At 40.6% G+C, this 23236-nt stretch overlaps 1 protein-coding gene across 3 annotated transcripts in view; it reads left to right on the top strand.

The window, feature by feature from the left end:
- Positions 1-23236, top strand: part of CACNB4 (calcium voltage-gated channel auxiliary subunit beta 4) — a gene marked incomplete at its 5' end in the record, with an annotated part of 265940 nt that overhangs the window by 237757 nt on the left and 4947 nt on the right. For all 3 annotated transcript variants that reach the window (XM_082840748.1, XM_082840749.1, XM_082840750.1), the window contains 3 exons: positions 4099-4208; positions 9560-9711; positions 11995-12090. In XM_082840748.1, the coding sequence (XP_082696874.1) occupies positions 4099-4208; positions 9560-9711; positions 11995-12090 (358 nt within the window). The remainder of the gene's footprint in view (positions 1-4098; positions 4209-9559; positions 9712-11994; positions 12091-23236) is intronic.

Here is a 23236-nt window from a genome sequence, read left to right as displayed (position 1 = left end):
ATATAAATTTCACAGACTCCAAGAATGGGAGAGTTCATGGTAGACTGCTACTTTTTTTTTTTTGCGGTACACGGGCCTCTCACTGCTGTGGCCTCTCCCGTTGCGGAGCACAGGCTCCGGACGCGCAGGCTCAGCGGCCATGGCTCACGGGCCCAGCCGCTCCGCGGTATGTGGGATCTTCCCGGACCGGGGCACGAACCCGTGTCCCCTGCATCGGCAGGCGGACTCTCAACCACTGCTCCACCAGGGAAGCCCGACTGCTAACTTTTGAGGATAGAATATAAAGAAACTGTCTCCTTCAAGTCTCAATTCTCCAACAGCTACCTTGTATACATTATATATGTGCCTATCAACATAGGACACTATGAATAATTATTTAAGAAAGCACTTTTATATATTACCTGGTTTGCTCCTAATGACAATCCTGTGAGATAATTCAACAAAGCCACTATCACCACTTTATTGATTATGATATTGATGCTCAAAAGATGGCATGACTTGACCATGGTCACACAACCAGCCAAGAGGAAGACCCAGGAAGAGTACCGAGGTCTACATATGCCTTCCATTCCTGTTCTCCTGACAGTTTGCTGTCTGATCTTTGGAATGTTTTCCCTTTGTAAAGGAAGTCTAAGCGTTTTAATAAAAACTAATATACTAACAGGGTTGCATATTAGATGTGGCAAGGATAGAGTTTAAAAGGATCTTTAGCTGTTCCATTATCAACATGGAAATACTAATTATTGTTGAATGTGCGTCTCACCTAAGAGTAATGTCTTTCCATAGAAAAATCACAGAAAACTAATACTCATAGCACATGATGGACTGCGGAAATAATGAATTCCAAACCAGAAATAAGCAACAATTAGGGTTCAGATTTACTAGATTTAGAGATATATATACAGTCTGCTGGGGAACTGCACTTCCGTTTGTCTTTTATCTCCGGGCTAGTAATTACTGACACTACATCACAAAAAAGTTTCCAAGGGAACTTTTTAGAGATGTATATCAAATAAGATACATAGAAGTACTGAAAGAAACTAGAGGATATGAGTATAGCAAGAAAAGAAATAGAAAGGGTATAACTTTAAGTAAAAAAAAAAGTAAATAGACTAGCATTTAATGATGAATGTAATTACATTGCTGGGGAGCCTTTTAAACAACACAAAAAGTTTGGATTTGGTGTCTGAGTTTGATAATAGTAAGCATCTTTGCATGGAAAATAAAAACTCCTGCTTTGTCTTATTAGAGGGTTTCTGGAGCTATGTCTGTCTTCTCCTGAGCTGTTTCATAATGTGTATTTTTATTAAGAAATAACCTATATTAACAAATTAGCTGCTATTTTATTGACCAAGAAAAGAAGAAAAAGAACCTTTTATTGTCCACACCTTTTCCTGGTTTGGGAATACATGAAGCAGGTTTTTTTTTTTTTCCATTTTTGTGTATGTGTGTTATTGTTTTGTTTTTTTGGTAAAACTTTGGATGTGTCTGAAAATGGCTTGGTAAAAGTGTGTTAAAACCCAGAAAAAAATAAGAGTGCACATCTGTTGATGATCCTTTCAAGTTTTAAGAACCAAGAGTCCCTATTTGGCTAGTACAGAGCTAGCAAATTTGATTTTCACTGAAGCAGAGTAGACTCTTTGGGCCCTCTAAAAATCATTATTCTAGAAGGTTGAATTCTGTCCCTAAACCAACCCACTTGTCTCCAGTCATATATTTGAATTGCTCTGGAAATTAACTGTATGTTTCTAACCAGCAACCCCATTCTTAAAACTACAAACAAAAAAACCAGAAACTCAGAAATAAGCAAATCCTCTTCTGTAGGTACAAGGAGCTATGACCGCAAAGACTACCTATGAGATTTTATGCCTCAAGGGCAGCAGCCAACTGAGTAATGGAGACTCAGATGTGGGCTTCACTGACTTTAACCTGATTTAGATCTTGACCATCTCTCAGCATGTGGCCAAGATCTGCACTTGATGATGTGGCTGGTATCAGGAGATTCAGCGTTGCTGGAGAAGAAAACTGAAACTGTAAGAGAATTATGAGTCAGGTGACTAAGTACTGGCCTGGTGCTTGGGGACCTGTACTTTAGACCTTCTTAGACTCTAAATAACCATGTGTAACTTCCTCTCTGTGTCTCACTTTTCTTCTTGATAAAATGAAGAAGTGGGACTTCCCTGCTGGTGCAGTGGTTAAGAATCCGCCTGCCAATTCAGGGGACACGGGTTCGAACCCTGGTCCGGGAAGATCCCACATGTCATGGAGCAACTAAGCCTGTGCGCCACAACTACTGAGCCTGTGCTTTAGAGCCCGCGAGACACAACTACTGAAGCCCGCACACCTAGAGCCCGTGCTCCACAACAAGAGAAGCCACCGCAATGAGAAGCCTGTGCACCACAACAAAGAGTAGCCCCTGCTCGCCACAACTAGAGAAAGCCCACGTGCAGCAACAAAGACCCAACACAGCCAAACATAAATTAATTAATTTTAAAAAATGAAGAAGTTGTACAGACCAGTGTTTTCCAATATCTTTTAGCAGTTGAACAAGTTCTTACAATGAAATCATAGATAAGCCCTCTGTGTAGAAAACGTAAATGCAGGGGTGTTTGCCTGGCATTGAGGGTCAGAAAGCTGGGGCCCTCCTGGCCTACTCAACCCCCATTTAACATTCTCAGTAGCCCAAGATGTATTTCACAAAATTCTTGATTTCTTCAGAAGACAATTTGAAGATGCCTCGAATAATTTATTAGAGCCTAAAAAATTCTAAGAAGTTAAAAAATTTTAAACTTCCGGACCATCTATAGCTTATATATACAACAATGCAAACAAGGAGTACTTTGCTTTAAAAGAGCATCAGAACTTTTGCACAGCCTGTTGCTTTAAAGGAATCATTTCCAACCATTTATGAAAAGGACTGTTTTAAACTCTCCCCAAGGATTCAGGTCCCTGAAGTCAGGTGAAGAGTCTCCTGAGAGTGCTGACATTGTTGTCCCCAAATAGGTGTGAGATGACATATGGCTCAATAATTGTTGCTAACTCTACCCTCTTCCCTGCTCCACCAGCTAGAGGCGTTTGAAAGTGGGGGAGAGTAAGTGCAGTGAGTACAAAAGGGAAGGGGCGGGACTCTTCTTGTCTCCTTCCTGGAACTCTGCCAAGTTTTGGAGATAAGAATGAAGAAGGGCCCATGATGGCAGTAGCTGGCTTAGAGAGGCATTCTTTGCATTCTGCAGGGAGATCATAATCTGAAGTTGTGCAATCCCAGCTTAAAATAAAGAATTTTAAAATTATAAATTCCAGAGCTTCTCATCATATACAGATAGACCCCTGTCTCCATTCATTTGCAGTGTCTCGGTTTTATTCTTGTCTTGCATGACTGCAAGATACTTTCTAACTTATGGAAATCCTGGAACAATCCTTATATTGCCTTCAGCAATAGTGTCTTATTGCTGCCCACAATATGCATTCAAAGCAATATGCAAATATGCTGAAGAATCCTTGTGCCTGCCGAAGAGAAATCATATTTTTCATATTCTTAGAAATGAAACATTCCTTTGGGCCTGTGGCGAAATGCTTCATGTACCATGAGTTAACTGTTGAGCATCAGGAATGCAACACAGCTGATTGTCTTTGATGATTGGAATGAAGAGGATTTCCCCCTTTGACCAGCAGCATTGATGCACCTGGGCAGAGCATTTGCCGTTCCTGAAAGTCTTGTTCAAGAGCAAATCAACTGTGAATTGTGGGGAAATTGTATTGCTGCTTCCTAGAAAGAGCATGGTTTATTCGTATGTTTTGATTCCCTCCTGGTATGGTGTGTATTATAAGGAGAATTCGGCAAGGCAGACAATAGTGGAGGAAGAGCTGCATTTTTCCTGGAGTCTTTTTTTGTTAAATAGCCAAAACCTTCCTCCATTCTGCTCTGCCTGTATTTTAATGCTAGCGAAATCCTATTTAAAAATACTTGTGGCCAATGTTTATTATACTGTGGTTGCAGTATAGTATGTGAGGCGGTTATTAAGTACTGTGGTTATAAATCTCTTGGAGAGCCCCACGACATTTTTACTGGCTTGTTCTGTTCTGTGTTCCTATTCATAGGATATCAATAACAAGAGTGACAGCTGACATTTCTCTTGCTAAGAGGTCTGTCCTAAATAATCCCAGCAAGAGAGCAATAATTGAACGCTCAAACACTCGGTCCAGCTTAGGTAAGATGTTCAAATGTGGTACTGCGCTCTCAGACCGGGGTGACACATGTTGCATTTGTGAATGTCTTTCCAATTTGCCCATTTTCCCCATTCTGAAGGGGGAAGCGCTGATTAACTGACAAGAAGGCTAGCCATGGAAAAGCAGGGAGCAGAGTCCTGCAGTAGCCTGAGACTCCTCTTTCTCAGCTCCAGTCACTTAGCTAATTAGTAGTCTGGTAGGAAGAATCCTCAACAGGTTGTCCTCCTCTGTTACTGCCTCAACACGCGAAACCACTCATCCCTGCTTTGCCTGAGCTTCTCAATGAGGCTAATGATATCTGTCATACCCAAGTCACAGCTGACATGAAAGGAAATGAGATGTCCACTTTTCCCAGATCCTTAGAAGGAAGCTAGATAATGATGTTCTCAGTGTGGTTTCTGCTGCCAGCTGGTGCCCAGAGTAGTCACATCCCTAAGTGGAAGTAGCAACCACCATTAATACCGTTCAGGGAGTTTAAACATGTCTTTCCTGGTGAACCGATCAGAAAGCATCCTGAAATTCACCACGATGGAGAAGAAAAAGCACTATATGTGATTAGTTCCGTCAAGCCATGCAGGAGCAAGGCTGTGGAGGATGGATTCACCAACCACAGAAGTGGGTCCAGGCCGCAGGAGAATCATATCACTCATCTCAAAAGCCTGTTTGTGGTTTCTATGGTGGCCCAGAGTGGTGTAGTCCACTTATAACTCTCTTTTGCATTCACATTCTGAGGGCAACTTGTTTACTGCCCTATTCCTCATGGACAGAGTAGGAAAGACAGGGTTTTTCTATGCCACTACATTTTTTAAAAAAACTACTTAAATGAGCTCTGTAGGTGATAGAAAACTTTTTCTAAAATTAGGGTTTCTAAGATAGATTGCATGCCCAAATATCCCATCAAGTGTCCATTGAAGGCTATGCCAGGAATTGTGCAGGTGGAAAGAGACGAGTGTCATCTCTATTCCTGGCCTGGGATTGGCACATGGTAATTGCTCAATAAATGTTTGTTGGATGGCTGCTTTTTGAAAGAATGCTGAACCTACCAAATGGGACAGTTGTCAGCGTTTGTGAGAGCAGGATCCCAGACATCGGTGGTTCCTTCTTTAGTTCTGTATTTAGAGCCTTCCACAGACAGAGTGAAACACTCTTAAAGGCACAGTATTTTGACCTTCAGGGGTGTTGATGGCAGAGTTGATGATGATAAATCAGATTAGGTAACTGACTAAAGTAGTATATCATGGGTGACAAGGATACCAAATTAGATTGAAGGTTTCTCAAATAAGCATGTGTTCTCTGTTCCCCTGTCTTCCACCCTCCTTTCCACTCCTCACAGTGCCTTTGACTCTTAACCATTCCTTCCTCTGATGTATAATGAGAGGCTAAAGGACACTTAAAAACATAAGCTAGGTTGCCTGACTTTTTCAGCCATCTTGCACCAGCCTAGAGTGTGATGGGCATTCTGTGAGGTCATTCCATATCACCTTTGTAGTCACCTGTTGTCAGAGTCAGTGGAGTGGGTGCAGTGGGGTTGGTGTAAATATTGAGGAAGAAACAAGGTAGATATCAGTTCACTGGTTTTCCTTTTTACTCTGTAAAGTCATAACTCCCACAACCATTGGAGATAATTTAATGGCAGCCTATTATAATAACCACTATGTGAGCCGCTTATGCCCATTTGTCTGCTTGTTAATGCACATGTGTAGATTGTTTCATCAAATGTTTATTGAACACTTGTTACTGCCATGCATTGTACCAGACTTAGGAAGTACAGACATAAATAAGGCAAAGTATCTTAGCCACAGGCAAACAGAAAAAAGGGAGTGATGGTTAAAATACTGTGTGATAATGGAATTATGAGCAAAGTACTAAAAGTATAAAGAAAGAAGGGTAGGGAGTAAGAGGCATCTGAGAAGACTTCACAGAAGTTCTTTTTGAGCTGGTTCTTAGGGCAGTCAAGAATGTACAAAGGCATTGACATATAAACACTGTGTGGTTGAGAAACAAGTTGTTTTGTGCAGAGCATATTTAGAAAAAGGAAGTGGGGGCATGATTTGAGAGCAACAGAAGAGACTGAAAAAATAGATCGAGGCCAGTATGTTAAGGCTTCAGTACGCCTTGCTAAAGAGACCCCAAAATAGATTCCAAAACATGTTGATTTTAAAGGATACTAATAGTATGTTTTCCGCAGTCAAATAAATTTGAAACTTATGGATTAAATAGCTGTCAGATTTCTTCACTGCAACACTTCTTAGAGGCATTAAGATAAAGAGGGTGATGTACATTTGAAATTGCAAGAGAAACTATTATAGCATGTGATACCTCCCTTGCAAAAAAAACCCTTCTTTGCGTAGGCTATCTCATGAGATTAGTGATCCAGGGTACTGCCTTTGGAAAATGTTGCTTTGGGCCACAGGGAGCCATTGAAGTAGTTTAAGCCTTTGGATATAAGAGAAAGGGCACAGGTGACAGAGATGCTGGGGAGAGGTGGGTCCAGACCAGTTGTGGTCAAGGTATAGAAGTGTTCACTGAGATCCCTCCAGGTTCATGGTCCATGACTTCTCAGAGTTCATTTGTCTGGAATAAGATCATGATAAAGCTTTGATTGGAATCAGCCTGGGTAGTCAAGATTGTTGTGTTTGGTTAAAGTTTTTCTTTAAAAGAACTGAGCTGTGTAGGTAAATATGTCTTTCTCACACATATAATTTATTCATTGTATTCCATATACATATTATCCCAATATTGGACCCACTCCAGTATATAGGGTGGACCTCTGCAGCCTCCTGGCCTGCTCTGCCCGAGTACCTCTCTGTTGATACCCATTGCCCAAGTTTTGTTTTGGTTAAACTGTAGGTGTGCCTGCCCTTGGTGCTTTCACTGCGCTTTCACTGCCAGGCCCAGGTTCAACCCCTGGTCCAGGAACTAAGACCCCTCAGGCTGTGTGGCATGGCCAAAAAGCTCCCCCAAAACACCACACTTGCCTCATGGCTGGTGCAAAGTAAATAAGTCCCAGGTGTCTCTGAATTATTTACACAGAGACTCAGAGTGCCTCACGGGTTCTTTGTACCGGGGCAGTCTACTTTGCGTCACTGCCTTTTTGCTACTTCAGAAAATATTGTATTCAGATTTTAAGTTTAAAGCAAGATAGCCTTGTTCTAGTACAGTCCTGGCCAGGAGTTACCTTAAACCAGTGGCAGTTTAATGAAAAAAGAAAAAAAAAATGAAACTTACTACAATAAAAATAAACTTTCCAAACTTCTCTCATTAAAAAAATCTTTCTGTTTCTGACATGAATAAAAAGGGACAAGTAGGTTGTTTTTACTAATAAATGTAGAAAGTATTTCAGAATTTTGCAAATAAGCCAAATTGTCCAGATTCTTTACATTAATATATTGAAAACTAGTTACCTTTCAGAGCAACATGAAATCTTTCAGGATATTGGTATTGGATAATAGGAAAAATGATAGATATGTTGCTTTTTTTTTTACTTGAACATAGAAATTTGTTTTCTCAGAGTCTGGAGGCTAGAAGTCTAAGATCGAGGTATCCACAGGGTTGTTTTCTTCTGAGGGCTGTGAGGAAGAAGGTGTTCCATGCCTCTCTGCTAGTTTCAGTTGGTTTGCTGGCAATCTTTGGCATTCCTGTCTTGTAGAAGCATCACCCCAGTCTCTGCCTCCATGTTCACGTGGTGTTCTCCTGTGTGTGTGCCTGTCTACAAATTTCCCCTTTTTATAAAGACACCAGTCATATAGGAGTAATTCCCACCCTAATGACCTCATTTTAACTTGATGATCTCTGTAAAGACAATGTCTCAAAAATAAGGTTACATTCTGAGGTACTGAGGGGTTAAGACTTCAATATATGTATTTAGGGACGATACAATTCAACCCATTATAGGAGGGAAATCAGAGAACATGTTGAGAGTCAGAAGTTGAACTGAACAGCCTCTACTGGGTTCTAATGACTCTTTAAATTCATACTTCTTATACAGATCATGCATTAAACACCAGTGGTTTTGTGGGAAATAAGAATTTTATGCTATTAGCAAAGCCCTAGAAAATAGAGTTACATGATAGTTTCGAGCATTCATGATCCCACACACCCTGTCAATCTGTCTGGTTATGGAAGGGAGAATTTTTGGTGGGTAACATGAATTTATACTGAATAAGCAAAACAAATCACGGGATTCTGGTACAAACTCTTTTCAATGAGGATATTTAGAGCAACATCAACTTTTTCCTAGGCCATCTTGGAAATAATTTAAATTAGGTAGCTTTGTCTACTCTATGTAATTTGGATAAGATTACAACATTGGTAAGTCATGCTATAGCCAAAAATGAAAATAAGCAAAAAGCAAACAAGATTGTCTCTCTTAAAATTAAATAGACTAATTCAGACTGTGGACATGATCAATAAATCAGGTGATTTATAAAAATATATATTAAAAAGCTTTTTATATTTCAGAAAGCCATATTATATTTTTATAGATAATCTGCTTAATTTTTTTTTATTTTTTTTATTTTTTATTTTTTATTATTTTTTTTAATCTGCTTAATTTTTGCTTAAAAAATAGCTGGATTGCTTTTGACATTGAAAATAACTAGATTTTTCATTTGACCAGATTCGTGCACAGATTCAGGTCAGTTGGCTATTACAGCAAGCCAAGTAGATTTGCATCTAAATGCATTGTGGCACTTTAATATAATTGATCTTAGGTTGTTTTTTGTTTTTTTTATTTTAATACTGAAGATAATTATGCCTTAGAACAAGTCCACTGGCCCTAACACTTGAATGAAGACTTAGCAATATGCTAGTTGTTAAGAGTAGATCCAGAACATTTAACAGGGATACAAAAATGTGCATATCAGTCAAAATAGATGAGTTGTGAGATGTTAAAAAACATATCCATAAAATATTAATATGGAAGTTGTTGATTGGTAGGCGTATTTCAGCATAATTTGCTTTCCATGTGATGTTGCTCTGCACATGTATTTCGATTGCTTCCTAAAATGTAGTTGCAGCTTCTATAGCTAAAATAAAAGTTCTTTAGAACAAAAGCACAATCAAAACCAACATAGCTATGTAAATAGCTAAATATTAGGGTGAGCATAAGAAGCAAATCAAGAAAGCCTTCTCAATTTTTTCCACCAACTCTTTGGTTTTATGTAAATCTCAACCCATCTCTCTTTAGAAAAGATCTTAAGTTAGGACTATGAAAATTCAAAATGTTCTGTTTTGCAATGTAGGCTAACATCTGAAAGAGGTACTATTTTTTAAATATAGAAACTAATTAATAAAAATACCATGACCTGTTATTTGATATTTCTCCTTTTAGCGGAAGTACAAAGTGAAATTGAAAGAATCTTTGAGTTGGCAAGATCTTTGCAACTGGTTGTTCTTGATGCAGACACCATCAATCACCCAGCACAACTTATAAAGACTTCCTTAGCACCAATTATTGTTCATGTAAAAGTCTCATCTCCAAAGGTAATCAGCTCATTTCTGTCTTAAGGGTTAGAAGCTTGTTTCTTCTGAACTATTTTTTGCTCTGTGCATTTTTGTTAGTGGGCAAGGAGAATGTCTTGTTGAGACCCTTTTAATGAGCAGTTTTTAATTCACCTGTTCTGTACAGGTTCTAGAAATTTTGAGATAGCACATAAAGAATTGTTTATTCCTTCAAGAAGCTCAGTGTCTATTGTGGTTCCCAAACTGGGCAGTTATGCAAGAGTATAATAAAAACAAAAAGAACTAAGGTGAGGAAAAGTAAAGTCTGGCTTTTCAGAGACTTCAGGTTCTCTCTTGGTAAATCTCTTAGGTAATATTGATTCTTGTATCACCTATGTTCTCGCCCCAGTTGAGAAAGTACATAGTTCAAGAAGTACATATATATGTAAAGCAATTATACTCCAATAAAGATGTTTAAAAAAAAGTACATATATATTTATCATATAAGTCAAACATCACTGTATAAAATCTCTCATGGAAACTTTATAGACCCTTAATTTGTGCTTAGGTTGGGTTCTTCAAGGAGTATAGTTGTTCTGTGGTTGAGCACAATGTCATGTCTGCCATGTATCTTTATGCCAATGGGGGAGATAAAAAAAAAAGTGACACAGCCTCAAAGTGGTCCCTTTTGACTTGGGTGTTCTTTAATTTTAAAAAGTGATGATGGGCCAGGGCGGTAGTGGGGGGAGAGATAAATTGGAAGATTGGGATTGACAGATACGCACTACTATATATATAAAATAGGTAACTAGTAAGGACCTACTATATAGCATAGGGAACTCTACTCAATACTCTGTAATGGCCTATATGGGAAAAGAATCCAAAAAAGAGTGGATATATGTATATGTATAACAGATTCACTTTGCTGTACACCTGAAACTAACAGAACATGGTAAATCAGCTATACTCCAATAAAAATTAAAAATAAATAAATTTTAAAAAATAGATTATGCATTTATAAAAACTAAGAGTACAATGAGATTGCTTTTAAAAATAAATATCGAAATTTGAAAAAAAAAAAGTGATGATGGGGAATTCCCTGGTGGTCCAGAGGTTAGGACTCCATGCTTCCACTGCAGGGGGCATGGGTTCAATCACTGGTCGGGGAACTAAAATCCCTCATGCCACGTGGCGTGGCCAATAAATAATTAGATTTTAAAAAGTGATGATGTTCTAAAAAGTTAATATGAAATGGATACCCTTGGGAGGTACTACCTTAACAATCAGCTTCTTTTCAGTGGCCCTAGGAGTGCATTTTCTTGCTTAAATGCCAATTCAACTTCCAGCCAGAACAGGGGTCTCCTCTCACAGGTAGAGAATGTGCCCTTCCCAATGCTTCTGAGCTTCTCAGCCTTCCATCTCTACAGGCACTGGTTCTGTGCAGGATGAGCTTGGGAATCCTGACCAAACCAGGACCTTTGGGGAATCATTAAAATCGATTGAAAATGCCTTGAGCACTTGGAGTCTCTTTGACCCAGAACTGAAGGGGATTCAAGCACCCTTACTGCAGTGGAATAGATTTCAACCCCTCTCGCCCCAGTCACCGTGGGCTCCATAAGTGCAGGAACGGGGACTCCTGTGGATATATGTGCTGAGATATCATTGAGCCTCATAGATTAGTAGTAGTTGGGGGGAAGGGTCTTACTTCTGCTAAAAAAATATTAAGGGAAAGATGAGTATATGGAAAAATGCAGTTACAGCAGTGCCCAAAAGACATAGGTATATCCCTGGTTTATACGTAGCAATACACCAGTACAGATGTTCTGCCTAGATGTCGATCATGAAATTGTCCTTTAATGTAAGATTAGACTGGAATGCCTTAATTATCAGTGACACAAAGGGTCAAATATATGTAACTCTTATATTTATCTGACATTGAGATAGTGAACCAAAATATTACTGAACTAAATTTGGACATAAATGACCTGGTACAGATCAGTGCCCGCACTTTTGCAGGGCTCTCTTTGAAATCTCTGGGTAAAATCTAGGGTGGGAACTCCAGATCCCACCAAGACCTCACATGGAGCGAGAATAGGATGAACATGTCGAATCCACTATAACTGAAAGCTAGTGTAAGTGGCTGATGTCATTACAGAGTTTATATATATATATATATATATATATATATATATATATATGACTTGTTATATTGTATTTCCTCCCTATTAATACTCAGGCTAAATAGACTATGAAAAAAGGTCTGGATTTATTTGGTTTTCTTTCAGCTCATTGACAGTATCTCAGATTCATGTCTTCTTCTATCAGGTTTTACAGCGGTTGATTAAATCTAGAGGGAAGTCCCAAAGTAAACACTTAAATGTTCAACTGGTGGCAGCTGATAAACTTGCACAATGTCCCCCTGTAAGTACAATCATTTTTTTTGTCTTAATCATTCTTGACTAGTTAGGAGAGGTTGGTAGGTTTTGTTTTTATCATATTAGCATTGTCATTTTTATTCTAGAATGGTCACGATGATGGTATGTTGTCATATATCTAAAGGATTTCTTGGAACAGACTGCTGCTGTCATGTTGGCTTACCCAGGCATCCAGAGCTGTGTGGTGTCAGCCACGTAATAAGAAATGAACTTGGTGTCCAGGGTCTGATGTCCTTACTGCCACCTTGATTGCCTTGCAAACAGTCAGCAAACTATTTAATGCAGTCATGTGGACACTTTTATGAAAAGAAAACAACAAATAAAACATACTGATTTGACTCCTTTAACTTTTCTGACAGAAAGTTCCTAGAGGCATAATAGATTATGACATTGAAAATTGAGAATTTATTAGAACTAGAAGAGCCCTGTGGTTATAGCAGATGAAAAGGTCAGGGTTAAGTAAGATGAAAAACCATATTAGAGCAACTTTTCTTCTAATGCCATTACCAGAAAACAGCTGCTGAGTTCAAAGCTGAGCAAATGGCGAGGAGGTGGGGGGGTAGGGGTGGTAACTGCTACCGTGTGGGTCACCAATGTCTACACCTGCTCGGCTGACTTACTATTTCTGTGCCTGTGTTTCTCTGAAGGAAATAACTGTTTTTCCTACTGATTTAATTCACTAGATTTTGTTATATGCTTATGTAAGGATCATTCATGCTCTGTGGAATCATAAAATTCAATTCAAGTGTTTAGAGAAGCAACACAGCATAGCTGTTAAAAGTACAGACTCTGGATCCAGACTGCCTGGGTTCAAATCCATACTAATCTACACTAAGGATTACATCCCTAGTTATGTAATCTTGAGCAAATACCGACCTCGTTGGTTTGGTGTAAAGTGTCAATGAGTGAATGTGTAGTAGAGCTCTTAGAACAGTACCTAGCACATAATAAGCACCATCTAAGTGTTTCTGTTATAATTACTGGATGTACTTTGTGCTGTGCCATGCCTACCTGTCAGGCTCTGCAAGGATCTGTGCCTGTCTGGTTCACTGTTGTGTCTCAAGTTCCTATCATACTAGGCCCACGATAAATATCAAATGAATGAAAGGATGTACAGGCAATAAGAGTACAGGGTAAGAATAAGGATGTACAGGCAATGCGTTCTTTTATTAGATGCTTACAATGGGCCAGACACTGTGCTAGGTGCTTTATATAGATTATCTCTAACCCTCACAGCTACTATCTCTAACCCTCACAGTTACTTAGTAAGGTAGGGCAGTATTATCCCCATTATATAGTTGAGGTGACTGAAGACAGAGAGGTTAAGGGATTTCCTTAAGGTCACACAGCAAATTAGGATTAGATTGAGATCTGTCTGGCTCCGAAGCCAATTTTCTCCCCAATCGAACCCACCTATTCACACACACACACACGCACACGCGCGTGCACACACACACACACACACACACACCCCTGGTTATCTGCTTGCAGATAATTTGGATAGCCCGGAGTCTGGAGTCCTATTTTAAGTCTAATTGTAGTTAGACAGACGCATTGCTGACTATTGAAGTCCACTTACACAATGGAATGTATGATTAAAGCACTGAGCGAATATAGGAGAATGTATTACCCAGTCCCTGACTTTAATGCCTCCCAGTTGAAGGAAGCTAACCTTTTTTTAGCAGCTACCAAAAGACAGGAACTATGCTATTGTTTCCAATTTTTAGAACAGTTTTCTAAGGATAGTTATATCAGTTTGGGTCTTCTGGGAAGCAGACACTTAAGTGGAATTCAAAGTACAGATTTATTAGGGAAAATGCCTATGAGAGGAAAAAGGGAACAGGGACAGAACTGGCAGGGACAGCCTTCAGACCTGATGTAGTTCTGACTCTGTGAAAGGAAAAGGGGAAGGAAAAAGTGGGTAGGAGGAGCCTCAGACTGTGATGTAGCCTTGAGAAAATCTCCCACTTGGAGCTGGGGACTTCCCAGAGCACTAGAGGAGCCTCATGTTGGGCAGAAACATTTAGGCTCTAGTCCACGTGCTGTGCTCAGGTGGTGGCTGGGAGCAGCCTGGGGAGAGCAGGTCCTTGCTTGAATGCCCTGGTGGATCCCGAAGGCGCAGCAGCCCAAGGCTGTCTGCTGACTGCACTCAGCACAGCAGGTTCTCACTCCAGGGGAAGTCTCGGCATGCACCTCTATGACCGCCACAGTAGATAATACTATCCTTACTTCCTACAGGAGAAAGCTAAGTCCCCACTAAGAAATTTGTTGGAGGTCACAATTAATTGTTAATCAACTGTGCTGCAATATAAAAATTAAAAAAAACTAAGTGGGCCCCAAGATTCAACTGCTTTGTCTGACTCCAGCAAAGCTCTGTCCACCGTACTGCTCCACTGGTACACATAGCTGTGTAGTGTAGATGGATCTCTGGCCCCCAACTTCGATGTGCAAGAAATGGCTCATTTTCTACTTTGACCCCTTAGCCCACTGGGCAGGCAGGATGTTTAGCCAGGCTTGCAGCTGCCTTTACCCTAATCCAGGGCGGGCTGAACAAAGACAAAGGGTGGGGCTGGCGGGAAGTTGAGGGAGTGAGGGGAGAGTTCCAATGCAGACAACCTATTCATTGACCAAATCCACGTGGTCCTTAAGGATGGAGGCTGTGCTGCATCAGACCTTATCGGGAACAGGGGGTCTTTGGCAAGGCTGGGAGACTCATAGCCCCTCCTCTCTGGGACATTGGCAAGAGAGCTCCCTTCTCTTCTCTGTCTGAGAGAGTGGAGGTATCTTCCTTTTTCCCCCCTCTTGTCACTATTAAAGGAACTCTCTGCTTTTGTTGTACCTAAAAGCATCCTCACCTTCTTTTGTTTCCAGAGGCAGTTAGCACAAAATGTTTCCAACCAATTTAGGCTTTGGGGACACAAAATCCTGAAGGAGAAATGGAGAGCTGGCAATTTCCTGCCACAGACACCTCCCTCCCCCACCAGACAAGGAAGCACAGACCCTGCCACCTGCTTAAATGGCGGAAAATGAAGAGGGAAGGTACAAAAGGAAAAACACGGATTCATAGCTCAGATCTCATTGGCCGTGTCTGAGTTCACTTATGTAGAGATCCACACTGTGAGGGCAGCGCTGGTTCTGTGAGGTCCCAGACGTGGCGCTAAGATCTGTGGGAGTATGGGGAAGCAGATCTGGGGGGACTTGAGGGCAGTTAGGCCTGTGTAATTTCATTTGACACAGTGATCAGACTCACCCAACAGGAGGAAGGCATTTCACACATCTGCTCAAATGCAAATGCTGAGAAGAATGGGACGGCTTTCTAAGTAGAGAGCTTGTCTCTAATTGCCTTCAGTTGGTGGCAGGGATGCGGGTGGAGTGGGCTCTAGGACCTGATGTCAGGTGTCATGGAAGGAATCTCCTCTGGTGAAGGCTGAAAGCTATGGTAGCTAACATCCCTTCCCAACTCTGACACTCTGATTCTATCTAGATTTTGGAAGTGATCAGCACAGACATGTTATTGAAATCATGAGGGTTTAGAGCCCAGGGAAAAGGAGAGTATAAGCATAAGCAGAAGATATATCAAGTCAAGTAATATGCTTATTGTTTCAAAACATGATTAAGATGTTTCACAGAATGACATGTGGGCACGTCTGAAGACGTGGTATCCATGTCTCCATATGGTTAAACCAGACAAACTCAAATATTTAGTCATTTCAATTCTGTGTAGCTCACCTACAATCAACCTTCTTGGCGAGAACTAAAATACACTCAGCAAACATTATTTAAGCTTTAGGCCTGTTACCTTGCTAGGTGCTAGAGAGACAAAGGCACATTCCTGCCTTCAAGGAGCAGATAGTCTAAAAAGGTTCCATTGGTTGAGTCATCTCTTGGCAAACAATTTGTTAGGTCATAAATATCCTTGCAGGGCTTCCCTGCTGGCGCAGTGGTTGGGAGTCCGCCTGCCGATGCAGGGGACACGGGTTCGTGCCCCGGTCCGGGAGGATCCCACATGCCGCGGAGCGGCTGGGCCCGTGAGCCATGGCCTCTGGGCCTGCGCGTCTGGAGCCTGTGCTCCGCAATGGGAGAGGCCACAACAGTGAGAGGCCCGCGTACTGCAAAAAAATAAATAAATAAATAAATAAATATCCTTGCAGATACTACTTTATAAATCTTTTTTAGATTAAAAGAGAAATTTAGATCAGGGTTTCTCCACAATTGACACTGTAGGTTGAATAATTTTTTATTATAGGGACCTGTCCTGTATGTACATTGTAGGATTTTAGCAGCATCTCTGGCCAGTAACAAACCCCAAGTTGTGGCAACGAAAAATATCTTTAGACGTTGTCAAATGCCCCTTAGTGAAAAACGTCACTCCTGGTTGAGAACCACTGGTTTAGATGAATATCTGCACAAGTTTTGGTTAATAATGTTATAAGAAGTCTCAGTAAGTGATTCCTTGAGATGCATTTCAGGTGAATTGAACTTGTTCCTTTTTAATTTGATCTTTTTATGAGAATGAGTTTATTAACATTTATTCCTAATAATTAGTAGAGAAAATAACTTGTGTCTTATTAAAATTGATGTATTATAGCTGCTGAGACAGTTGATAGTTGAGTATGTATACAGTACCTGTTACATCTGAAATAGCTGGAACCAAGAAAAGATACGTGCACTTAAATGCACATAATACTGTGAGCTGCCTTAGGATGTGTCCTCGTGTCAGGAATCTCCAACAGCCTCATGCACTGCGAAGGCAGCTTTACCCTGTCATTATTTCAGCAGGGTAAACACTTCCTTGTTTTATATAATTGGTTCGATAACCTGGAATTCTAAACAAGCAGTCTGGATAAGCAAGGTTACCTTGTATTTAATATTTTCTAAACACTTTACATTATTAAACATGTTCATTTAATATTGCTTGAATAGCATTTGTAATGCTAAGAAGGAATTGTACACTCTATTTTGGCATTCACGAAAAAAATCTTTGGATTATGAAAACCAGTAGTAGTCTCAAAATGTATCTGCATTTGTCCCTACCCTACTTCAAGACCATAATTATCATTTTCATCCAAAGACGGGTGATCACTGTGTCATTTTAGTTCCTCTAGGAGAATTTGCAACTTGCTAAATTGGCCACTGCGTCTCCAATCTGAAAAGTCAGCAAATTACACTGGTGGAATCTCACATTGCTAAGAAATTAAAGGCGACAGTCTTTAGAAAGGGAAGTCTAAAAGAGTACTGAAAAAAGTTGACTCTATAGCCAGAAAAAAGAACTCAGGGACTATTGAAGCAAAAAGGGAACTTGGAAAGCACCCTGTGTAGTATTTCCTGGAGTGCGTTCTTCCCACTACAGGTTCCATATGCAATGTCAACAGGTGGAAAGCACTTTGGTACCAAAAATGTTTGAGAAAACACCTAAGTAAACAAACGTAGACTGGTTTCTTTACAACAAGAGCCTTAATGTGCTAATGAGCATTTTATATCTCCATTAAGATATGTCGTGTACAGTGCTTCCCCTGAATTTTGACTATAGAACCATTTTAGTGTTTCATGGCACAGTTCTAAGGAAAGTCTCATGTTACAAATGAGGGGACTGAAACCAAGAGAGGTGAACTGGCTTTCCAAAGGTCATGCACCTTGGGCAAAGCCAGGGTAAGATCTCTGTCTCCTCATCTAGCAAGACTTTAGAGAGTGAATGGCAACAGACGGGCTATTATGTATTCTCCTGTAGAGAGAATCATGGGTTTCATGGGTGAGGCTTCTTCTAAGAGTGGGGTCAGCAAACTTTTTCAGTAAAGAGCCATATAGTAAATATTTTAGGCTTTGTGGGCCATGTGGTCTTCTTCACAAAACTACACAACTCTGCCTTGGTAGCAGGAAAGCAGCCACACACAGTATGTAAACAAATACAAGTGTTCCAGTCAAATTTTGTTTATAGAAGCAGGAGGCAGGCCCAATGTAGACAGCCCACCAAAGTTGCCATCCTTGTTCTAGGACAAGGTTCTGGTTACCTATTTCTGTGCACCAAACTACCCCAAAACTTAGTGACTTCAAATGACAACCACTTGGTGGTACTCAGCTGGTGGCTGACCTGGTCCCTTAGCAGGAATGGTTGGAAGGCTGGGCTCAGCCAGCTCCTCTCCCTCTCCGCGTGGTCTCAGGGCTCTTCCATGAGATCTTTCCAACAGGAATATGAGCTTCTTACATGGCAGCTCCCAGGGCTCCGAGAGCAAGTATTCCATTCCCTTTAACTTAGATATTGGGCTTGGATATTGGCTCAGTATCACTTCCACAGCCTTCTGCTAGTCAAGGGAACGTAGAGGCTGCTCAGATGCAAGGAGAGGGGACATAAACCCTCCGTCTCTATGCAGGGAGTGTCAAAGAACTTGTGGCCATTTTTAATCTGCCACAGACAGAAAGATGAGCTGGGAGGATGGGCTACTGAATAGTTCTACTCTGGAAGAGGGAGGGACTTTCCTTCATTGCCTGCTCTGGATTCACAAAAGAAAAGTTGGGATGGGGCTTCCCTGGTGGCGCAGTGGTTAAGAATCCGCCTGCCAATGCAGGGGACACGGGTTCGATCCTTGGTCTGGGAAGATCCCACATGCCGCGGAGCAACTAAGCCTGTGCGCCACAACTACTGAGCCTGTGCTCTAGAGCCCGCGAGCCACAGCTACTGAGCCCGTGTGCCTAGAGCCCGTGCTCCGCAACAAGAGAAGCCACCTAAGTGAGAAGCCCGCACACCACAACGAAGAGTAGCCCCCGCTCGCTGCAACTAGAGAAAGCCCGCACGCAGCAGCAGAGACCCAACGCAGCCAAAAATAAATAAAGAAATTTATATTAAAAAAAAAAAAAGTTGGGATGCAGAAAGAAAAGGGGTTTGTGAGACTAGAACCCATAAGCCCTTTTCATATATGTAGTTTTATATGACCAGCCTGAATTTGCATTTGGAATAGCCTTCTGTACACTATAGTGTTGGATTTCATTTTGCTTCTACCAGGTATTGGTACCCTTTTCCTTTTCAGAGAAGTTGAAAATAGTACATTTTAAGAAGCGCAAAGTTCAAATTGCCCCAGTACTGTGGTCACAAGAGCTACGTAATGCATGGTGAGAAAAGCAGATAGGCAGACAATTGAATATATAAATGAAATGTAATCCTTTCATCCTACTTAGCTACAAGCTGGTTTGTGTTACCAAAAGCTCACCCTGGTTCTTTGAGCTCTGTAATTTTTCTGTGCGTATAAAATGACATTGACCGCTCTGTCTGCTAGAGGGGAGTGTGTCTCCTCCACAGTCTTGCAACCCTCTAACGTTACAGTAACCATGGTCATTCTCTTCTGTCACTCTTCATTTTCCATTGCTGAATGGACTCAGATTTATTAAACACAGGAACTCCGAAGTGAGTGGCGGTGCTCAGTATCCTATCACAATAGTATTGCTATCATGGTAGTAATTTTCCACCGCCCTTTTCCAGTAATTTTATTTAAATTATTTAGAATTGTGTGAATTCACCTACCTGAAACGCCATCCCCATTGGTGCATTCATTATTACAGAGCCTCTGGATGGCATAGTTTAATTCACAACATTACTTTTGAAAAAAGAGAATAATTGATTTCAGATGTTTCCTTCATGAAACAAGGCCACATGGGATCTAGTTTCTCTCAGTCCTAAAGCGACTACTCTTGCAGGAATTTCAGCCACCCAACTTAGATATACCAAGTTAGGGATACTTCAGTACTGTGATGTAAAGCATTGGATTAATATGGACTTAACAAAAACACTGGGTGCCTTTTCTGCAGACAGTAGCATGGGTAAATGTTGTTATAATCTTTGAAGAATAAGAGTGGACAGGATGGGAGTTCCCTGGCGGTCCAGTGGTTAGGACTCAGAGCTTTCACTGCCATGGCCCCAGATTTAATCCCTGGTCAGGGAACTAAGATCCCATAAGCCACACAGCGTGGTCAAATAAATAAATAAATAAAAAGCAGGACCATCTTTAAAAAAAAAAGAACGGACAGGATGGATGGGTGTGGTGAGAAAAATGTGGTTGGTTTCAGAATGAATGTCACGGATCATTAAAAGAGAGGAACTAGAAGGGGTCAGTCACTGTATTCTTTGCCTTCATGTTTTCCCCACCCATCAGTGTCAGGAATTCTGATTGTCTTTCCCTTTTGGCTCATTAAAGTGGAAACTGTGCCTGAAACTAACTGCTAGAGCCCCATGATATTGGTAGGCTTTCCTTTATCCCCATGAGATCTCCTAAATCTTTCAAAATCCCTTTAACTTAGTTTCCTATCACTAGTTGACCAGTGAGTTGAGTACTCAGGAATTCAAAAGCTTTAATAATATAAAGAATACAATTTTAATATGAAAGGAACATTGGTTGGTTATTTTATAATTAGCATTGCATATTTGCCATTCAGCCATATTATTTCACTGAATAGTACTTGCCGGTCTTTTTTTTTTTTTTTAATGGTGGCAGATTTAGGAGCTCTATATTCCAATAACAAAGAAGTAAAAGTGTGCTCACCCCTATTATTTCTTTTTTCCACTTAGAAATAGGAAAGATGCCCCATATGAGGTTTTATCTCTGCACAACAAATAAGTGTAAAGCAATGCATATACCATGGGAGAGTTTGTATATATTTAATCCCCTGGCTAGCTAATATTCAGTAATGCACCAACTTTTTTAAAAAGTTAAGATTAAACTGCAAAATTAATTTCTAAGTTTTACAAACTTTTTATTTAAAAATGTTTAATAACAACTCCTAGATAAAACATATAAGAAATTATGTTTGTTTTAATGAAATTCTCCCTCTTTGCTAGAAAGTATATATTTCACAGTCATAAAGAAAGACGTGCCCACTCTCTCTATATCTTCCCTCCCAAGAGAATGTAAAAGAAATAAATGGAACCTGTTCCAGTTGTCAATGTAGGAACTGAAATGTGCTCCATTTTTTCTAAAAACTAGGGTGACTGACCATTCCATTTCTCCCCAGTTTTCCAGATTTTGGCACTGATAGTCCCAAGTACCCAGAAACACTCAGTCCCCGGCAAACCAGGATGGTTGGTTGCTCTAATTCAGGTGCCTTCCTTAGGAACGTTTGTGATACTCTATGAATGAAGAACTAGACAGATCTTTAAATACTTAAAAAAATTTTTAAAAGCTATTGCAGATTTTCTTCATTCCCATTTTATTCAGCTTCAATCTTTCCCTTTCTTCCCTGTCATTTTTGTTCTCTGGACCACTGGATAAGCTAGAGGTATGTTTTTCACTCTTGTTATTTCTAATGCTTTCGTTTTTCATTTTTCTGAAAGAGGTTGTCCAGAAAAGGGACCTACTCTGCCTGGTTTTCTGGTGATTTGTTTTGACTCCTCTGTTCACTCCTTATTTACTTTGGAAGCCACATTATTTCTGCCCACCTCAGCTGAAGAAAATACCCCATCACAAAATGTCAGAGGCGCGTGCTGTGTCTGTACGGTGCTTTGAAAACAACTCAGCGTTACCCTTATCTCCAGCAGTCCCAAGAGCATGGTATCACTGAGTGGGTAATTGTTCACTGCCTGTGACTGTCCCATTACCCACACCCTCTTCTCCTGATTAGATAGCTCTCTGCATCCATATCCCATGCTGGAGGCTTCACGTATTACACAGTAAGGAGCTAGCTAGGCTTGAACATTTTTTTTTTAATAAATTTATTTATTTTATTTATTTATTTTTGGCTGCGTTGGGTCTTCGTTGCTGCACCGGGGCTTTCTCTAGTTGTGGCGAGCAGGGTCTACTCGTCGTTGGAGCACTCGGGCTTCTCATTGTGGTGGCTTCTCTGTTGCAGAGCACGGGCTCTAGGCGCGCAGCCTTCAGTAGTTGTGGGCATGGGCTTCAGTAGTTGTGACACACGGCCTCAGTAGTTGTGGCGCATGGGCTCAGTAGCTGTGGCGCAGGGGCTCAATTGCTCTGCGGCATGTGGGATCTTCCCGGACCAGGGCACGAACCCATGTTCCCTGCATTGACAGTCAGATTCTTAACCACCGTGCCACCAGGGAAGCCCAAACTTTTAAATTTATGAAAAATTGGTTTGCATAATTCATTCGGCTGCTTTTCGTTGAATTTCTCTTTGTATAATTAAAAAAAATTTTTTTTCTCCCTTATCCTCATTTCCTAACACTCTGGTCTAATCAGCTGTGTTATTTCCTAAAGAGTTGAAAAGAAAAATTGTCACAGATATCCAGGCTGTGAGATTCCTCTTAGTTGGAAATAAGCCGCATATGTCAGTATTCATTCAGAGGCTGAAATTTGCTTTGCTCTGTGCTTTTGAAAGCCTAAAAGCAATTTCAGATCATCTTCTATCATATAGCTGTCTTTTTAGCAGTGCAAAAGCTTAGTTTCCTAGAAATGATTGAGGCTTCAGCAAACAGCCATGTGCTGATATATACAAATTCGATCCATTGGCAAAGAGAAGTACTTTATTAAAACTACTTGTAATTAAGTGTGTGTTTAATTGTGTCTGAAGCCCTGACCATGTAACATGTGGAACAGCCAGGGAGATAAAAAAAACTCTTTCAAATAACACTCTGCAATGAGGGCTGCTTACCTTGTTTTACCCTCTCTGGACTTTGCAATCCTGGCTGTAATTAGAACCCTCAGTCCAAGTGTCCCTGGAGGGTTCATTAACTTGGGACCTTATGAAAGCAAGGAAATGACGTGTTGAGATTACACATTGTTGAGATCCCACATTAAAGAATGAGATCTATCTAATTGAATTATACAGTTAACATAAATAACACTATGTAAACAGCAGACTCCGGATCAAATAGAATTTGTGGACGATTTTAGCCTGGATTGGCCGACAGAGTGGTCCCTTGTTCCATTGCTGCGCGGTTTCCTCTTTCTTCTTCCTGTGTCATCTGTCTGAGTCTGTGCACGCCCTTTGGGATGGGGCTGTTCTCGTTCCACTCAAGTTAGCACTGCAGTGCTATCAGAGGATGCAATGTGTGTATCAGAGCATTAGGGACATTTCTCAGAGTCTCTATTTGTAACTGTTGATGGCTTAGATTAATGGGGGGAGGGAGCTTTTGATTGCAGGAGACAGACACTCCCTTGATTTGCTTTAGTGGAAAGAGGATTTATTGTAAG

This window comes from Leucopleurus acutus, assembly GCF_964270905.1.
Source record: "Leucopleurus acutus genome assembly, chromosome: 6".
NCBI classification, from domain to species: Eukaryota; Metazoa; Chordata; class Mammalia; order Artiodactyla; family Delphinidae; genus Leucopleurus; species Leucopleurus acutus.
Note: the sequence above shows the minus strand (reverse complement) of the source record. Positions and strands in the feature narration are given on the sequence as shown.